Raw genomic sequence first — 6,273 nt, 5'->3', positions numbered from 1 at the left:
TTCACTGTTCACTTCTCTCCCATTTATTCAGTTACCATTACCTCCTCATGTGATTGCGCTATTAGTTCCTAATTTTTCCTTCTAGGGAATTTTAATATATATGCCAATGTACTTTTCCCTCTATTTTTATATGAATAGCAGCATACTAAACATTTTTCTGTATCTTGTTTTTATCATTTTCTGTCTTTAATATACCAGGCTCAAAAATTACTATTTATTAATTTATGATTTTATTTCAGTTTGATTTTGGAAAAGAGAATTGCCATGATTCAAAGAGTCTCCCATTCTTATCTGCCAAGTTCCACCCTCCTCTGCCCTGCCCCTCATAGGTGTCTACTATTTTTGAGTGTTTTAGTCAATCAACACCTAAATAGCAAGTAATGTTTTTATCTGGTATGTTGTGAAAATGCATCTGCCTACATCTTACTTAATGACTTCTTATTCATTTGTTTCAGGGCTGTATCTTGTGGTTTTTATGCCATCCAGGCCTTGCATGCATTTCTGTCTTTTTTAGTGATTACCAAAGAGATAAGGTAAGTAATATACATAATTGAAATAGTTTTTAAAATGGAAATAAAGTCTTTAGTGGAAATTATTAAAGTGTGAAGGTCCTATTTATCTATTCAGTGGTTTCTTGAAAGCTTGGAAATAAAACATTGAACCATTGGGTACATAAATTGGAAGTTTAAAATAGAATGTTTAAAAAATTTAGTGTATGAGCAAAATGGAAAATAACTTTTGTTATGCTTATTTTCACCTATTCCAGAGTACTGGAAGTTTTATAAATTAAGAGTTTTATAAATTAATTTAGAGAATCCATAATATAATTGAGAATTTTTTCTAACTAATGAACAAATCAAGATAGATTTATAAATATTATTCTAGTTGCTTTAACAAGCTGCAGACTAAAGTGCCATGCCCAATGGTACTGTATTTTAATTATGTTGATACCTACTTTCTTAAATGAATAACTCCATCATTTCAAAATGGAATTCTTCCCAGAACCCTTTATGAGCGATGTATTATGACTTGGATGCACAAATGTTTTTTAAGCCTGAGATATTTTACAAAGGTAAATAGAAAAGTAGTCTATAAAAATAGAGAAGTGACTTGAGAATGTTTGAAAGGACTTTTAGAGTATTCTTCAAGGTTCTAGTACAGCATGCTTTATTTGTATTCTGTATTAGCCAGGGACCTGATTTTTCTTGTTACATACAGAAGCTCCTTTCTGTAGTGTGCCCATGCTTAAGAGAGAATGGTTTAGCAAATTATTCTTTTGTGTCTTACTTTGCCATCTATAAACTGTCAAAGGAATTTTACCCTTGGACAATTATAGTTCTGAACATTAGTCATATTTTTCTTTTGAAAATTTCTTTGCTAAATATACCCTTTATAAAGATGAAAAGTAGAATAGTATATTTATATAAAAAGTATATATAGGTTCATGATAAATTGAATATAATTTCTGTGTTTCAGCAAGCAGTAGAAGCATTCTCTTTCTTTTCTTTTCAGGTTATCACAATAGGTGTTATCCTTTGCCAGTCTGTTTCCATGGTTATTCTCTACAGACTCTTTCTATCCCACAGTCTATACTGGGAAGTTTCTTCACTTTCCTCGGTAACGCTACCACTAACCATACCACCTGGACACAAAACTCGGCCTCATTTTTGATACTTGATTTTGTTCAAAGGAAAAGTGAATTGGTTTAACAGAGTGCAATAAGGATCCAAATACAGTGACTTTTTTGTTTTTTTCATACACCTGGTATGAAAAATTGAACAGAGAAAGCTTAGTGTGTTATTTATTAACTGCATTTAAGCAGTACCAAAAACAAAGAAATGTAATAAATGGAATGTTTTGAAATACTTTATAAACAATAAACTTTCCAGAAAGATTGTTGTTATAAAGTGACTTAAAGCAATTTCCCTATGGAAATAAGATTGAAAGAGAGTTATATGATATTTTGGTAAAATAATTCACCACTTGTAATGCATAATCTTATATCAATCTAGCTAACTCAGGTTTGATAGTCTTATAAAAAGTAATCAGTTAAATGATTACTTGTTCTTGTGTATATATATATATATATATATATATATCTAAAATTGTCCAGTTATGAAATCAGTCTAATAAACTGATTAAAAATTGCTTTTTTTTCATGATGTATGGGAAATGCATTTCATGTTAGAGTTTAAAGGAATTGAGATTAAAAATCTGTTTAGGAAATTAATAAAAATGTTCACAGTTAAATGAGTAATCTTTTGTTTATTGGTAGGGTTATTCTCTAATTTTTTTCTGTCATTTTTGGCTCTAATTGAACTTTTTAGCTTGATTAATTTAGGCAAATTAAAACTTACATACATTACTTGAGTTGTAAGAATGAATGATTTTAAAATGTGAATACTTAGGTGAAGGGGGAAGCAGGCTTATGTGTTTAAAAAAAAAAAAAAAGTAGTAGTACTATGTGGTATGGTACTAAAATTTTAATCCTGATATAATTCATTTCTCTTACATTGAATCCCCAATCATAATTAAGTCGTATACACAGATTAAATTAACAGAAGAATTTCATGTAAATGTTGGTTTCAGTCATTAACTACCCATGAATTCCTGCCCAAGTATACTTAATCAGGATTAAGTTTTCTATGAATAATTGAAAAACAAAATACTCACTGGATTTGTTATAATCCATGTTGGCACTGGATTCTAAGTAGTTAACCATCTTGAATACCTTGTAATAAAGCCATTTATTTTTTCTGATGCCCTAGTATTGGGTATGCTAGCTAAAAAATACTTTATCAAATGCTTATGTAAAGAATGCTAAATGGTTCCAATACCTGCTGTAGAAAATGAGCATTCCAATTAATACCACTGAGTGGAAGTTATCCACTTTTTGTTTGCCAAGTTAGTTCAGGCCTTTTCTTTTTTACCTCTAGCCTATTTGGGGATAAAAAATAAATTCTATCTCCTTTCAAAGGTATTTATTGCATTTTGAAGCGAGAAATGGAAGAATGATAAGGTAAACTTTTTAATTAAAACAATGTAGCACAACTTAAAGATACTTTTGATCTTGTCTTTGTGATTTTCCTTGTACCTAGTATCATTTAAATGAATATAATTCTGCTTCATTTTATGGGCAAATATATGTGTTTGTGACTAGCAAAATAGCAGTGACTTTCAGCCTACTCATTAAATCATCTAACAGTTCTTTGTAAATCATTTAATAAGTGAGAGCTACAGGTTGAGACTAGAAAGTCTGAGGTATATTTTAGATTTACATGAACTCCTAAGTGGTTATAAGCATTTTCTTTTACCACATCTCACTAATAATCACAGTTATTATCTGTTGTGTTCAACTGAAGTGCAGTTAATTAAGCTAAGAAAAAGAATAAAAGTTTTTCATATATTTTGTGAACTTAGAATGAGAGGGGAATAATACTTGTTGTCTTACACAAAGTCATAGTAACTCTGTAATCATCATATCAAATATATTTCTATGCTAGCATTTATGAAACTTTTAACAGATTTTTTAATTTAATTTTTAATTAATGGTTGAATTTGCTGATAATTTATTTTGTTGTTCATGAGTCATTGTTAAATGAAGGAAAATAGTTGTTAATAAATGTGAAAAACTGCCCTTGATTAGTAAACAGAGCTCGAAACTAAAATTTCGTAAGTTGTGACACAGTATTCCCTTTTATTTTTCTTTCTAAATGTTTATATGAAGATTCATTACTCCCAGATTACAGAAAGATAAATATATACTGCAAACTCTAATTAAAGTTCAAAAACTTTTGTACTCTTCTTCTGTCAGGTAATGCTTTTTTCTAAACACCCTGATGTGATGGTTGTTTTTGCCTGCTTTTACATGTTTTCCATAAAGAACATAAATGGTCTGTTAAGAGCCCCACCCCTACCGCCACCCCCCATTTTTCGAAGCACTTCTTTTTTATTCACTTAAGAACGTGTGAAGATGGTTTATTTTTATTGACTTGTGTAATAATACTAATTTTTAATTGGCAGTGTGTTCGTTCGTTCATACCATGTATCAGGTACTTTTAACTCATTCTCACTAAATCCTACTGCAGTAACTTCAAGCTCTTATTTAACTGAGTATGAGAGAATAAATGATTTCTATAAGGTCATCCAGCTACTCTTTCATTTTTCTAGTTTACCCTCATGATTAAATGAGCTCTGGTAGCATAGTGCCTAAGGCATTTGACTGCTAACCAGAAGGCTGGCAGTTCAAACCCACTAGCCAGCCACTCCTCGGAAGGAAGGCTGGGCATTATACTTCTGTAGTGATACCACTTCAGAAACCCAACGTGGGGGTCATTATAAGTCAGATATGACTCTATGGCAGTGGGTTTGGTTTGGTTTTGGTAATTTGTTTTTAGTGAGAATGAATGGCTATCCATACTTAATTTTAGCTGTTGATTTTAATGTTAAACTTGGAATTGTACTGAAATCAGAAATGAGCTTGAATATGTGAAGAACCTCAGCACAGTTCAATATTTGAACCTTGGCTTTTAGCCAGACAGTATTGCTAGAAGGGAGAGATAATCCAAGCAGAAGAGTCTGCTTTAGGTAAATTTTTCATGATCTCAAGTAGAGAAAGCCAAGACTGATAAAAACACAAGATAGACAAGGTGAAGTTCGACTGTAAAGTAGTAAGACTAGATCCTTACATGAACTTGGGTATTGACCCCTTCAACATGTTTGTCTCAGGAGGTTTTGTACATTCTTCATGCTGAATATGAAAAGCATTTTTGGAAATGTGGAATTATTTGTGAAGCATTCTCTTAAATAGTTTCAGTGATGCCAAATTTTTTAGGGGTTTTGAGAATTTGTACAATTGTTAGAAATAGCCAAATGATTTGAGACCAAATCTGTGAAGTAATATTACTTGTTGTTCTAGCATAAATTTGGGGAGCCCTAGTGGTGTAGTGCCTAAGGCATTTGACTGCTCACCAGAAAGCTGGCGGTTCAAACCCACTAGCCACACCTCGGAAGGAAGAACGGGCAATCTACTTCCATGGAGATACCACCTCGGAAACCCAAGGAGGGGTCACTGTGAGTCAGATTTGACTCGACAGCAGTGAGTTTGTTTTTTGTGTGTCTCTGTGAATTTGAGAATTGAGACTGACATAATGATACTGGTTTTCTTACAAGATCTGAAAACTGGTGTTGAACCACTGTAATTGTGAATGTTTGCAATAACTCTCTCAGTAATATTATGCCTTCCACACTTACCTAGTCTTCTGCACAATTCCAGCAGCATATGTGCATTGTACTCTAGGAGTGTCATTTACATCAAATACCGTGCTGCCTGGAGCTGTGGAAAGAAGCAGCCCTAACCCTTATAGCCTATTCTCCACAAAGCAACCTTTGAGAAAGGTAAATCATCTGGATGGTAAGCATATAGGAATTCTTTGTACTATTCTTGCAGCTTTTCTGTAACTTTTAGATTATTTCAAAACAAAAAGTTAAAGCTTCTGTAAAGATTACAGCCTTGGAAAGGCTACTCTAGAAAGTTCTACTTTGTCCTTTAGGGTCGCTGTGAGTCAGAATAGCAATAGGTTTGGTTTGATATGTGTAAGTGAATACTTGTTCTTTTCTGATCAAACCTTGACTGAATCACCACCCTAATTGTTCACACATTACCCTCCTTTTTGTTTATAGTACCTATTGCTTTATTTAGAGCTTTGGTAGCGTAGTGCCTAAGGCACTTGACTGCTGACCAGAAGGCTGGTGGTTCAAACCCGCTGGCCACTCCTCGGAAGGAAGATGGGGCAATCTACTTCTGTAGTGATACTGCCTCAGAAACCCAAGGAGGGATCGCTATGAGTCGGGTCCGACTCGATGGCATATAACAACAACCACAACATTGCTTTAAATTTTCTTCATTTATTTGTCTGTTGTTTCCCAAATTAGAATGTAAATTCTGAAAGATAAAGGCCATGTCTATATTGTTCATTGGTGTATCTTAGCACCTAGAACATATCCTTGGTTCATACTCGAAAATATTTTTGAATGAATGAATAAGAGCAATTCTGAAAAAGAGTTTCAGAGACATATTTAAGTAGCAATGTGGTGTTATTGTTAGATGTCATTGAATTGATTTCAACTCATAGTCACCCCGAGTGGCAGAGTAGAACTGGAGCAGACTGCCAGTTATGTTTCCTGTGGAGCCATTGGGTGGGTTTGAACCACCAACCTTTCAGTTAGCAACTGGGTACTTCACCGTCTTAGCAATGTGTCATTAATTAAATA

At 33.2% G+C, this 6,273-nt stretch overlaps 1 protein-coding gene across 1 annotated transcript in view; it reads left to right on the top strand.

The window, feature by feature from the left end:
* Positions 1–1,671, top strand: part of GPR180 (G protein-coupled receptor 180) — a 61,915-nt gene extending 60,244 nt beyond the window's left edge. Inside the window, exons 8-9 of the mRNA XM_007944013.1 lie at positions 456–533; positions 1,513–1,671. Coding sequence (XP_007942204.1) covers positions 456–533; positions 1,513–1,671 — 237 coding nt within the window. The remainder of the gene's footprint in view (positions 1–455; positions 534–1,512) is intronic.
* Positions 1,672–6,273: the final 4,602 nt, after the last annotated feature.

Source organism: Orycteropus afer, unplaced genomic scaffold, assembly GCF_000298275.1.
Source record: "Orycteropus afer afer isolate SDZICR_OR568_19922 unplaced genomic scaffold, OryAfe1.0 scaffold00117, whole genome shotgun sequence".
Classification (NCBI taxonomy): Eukaryota; Metazoa; Chordata; class Mammalia; order Tubulidentata; family Orycteropodidae; genus Orycteropus; species Orycteropus afer.
Note: the sequence above shows the minus strand (reverse complement) of the source record. Positions and strands in the feature narration are given on the sequence as shown.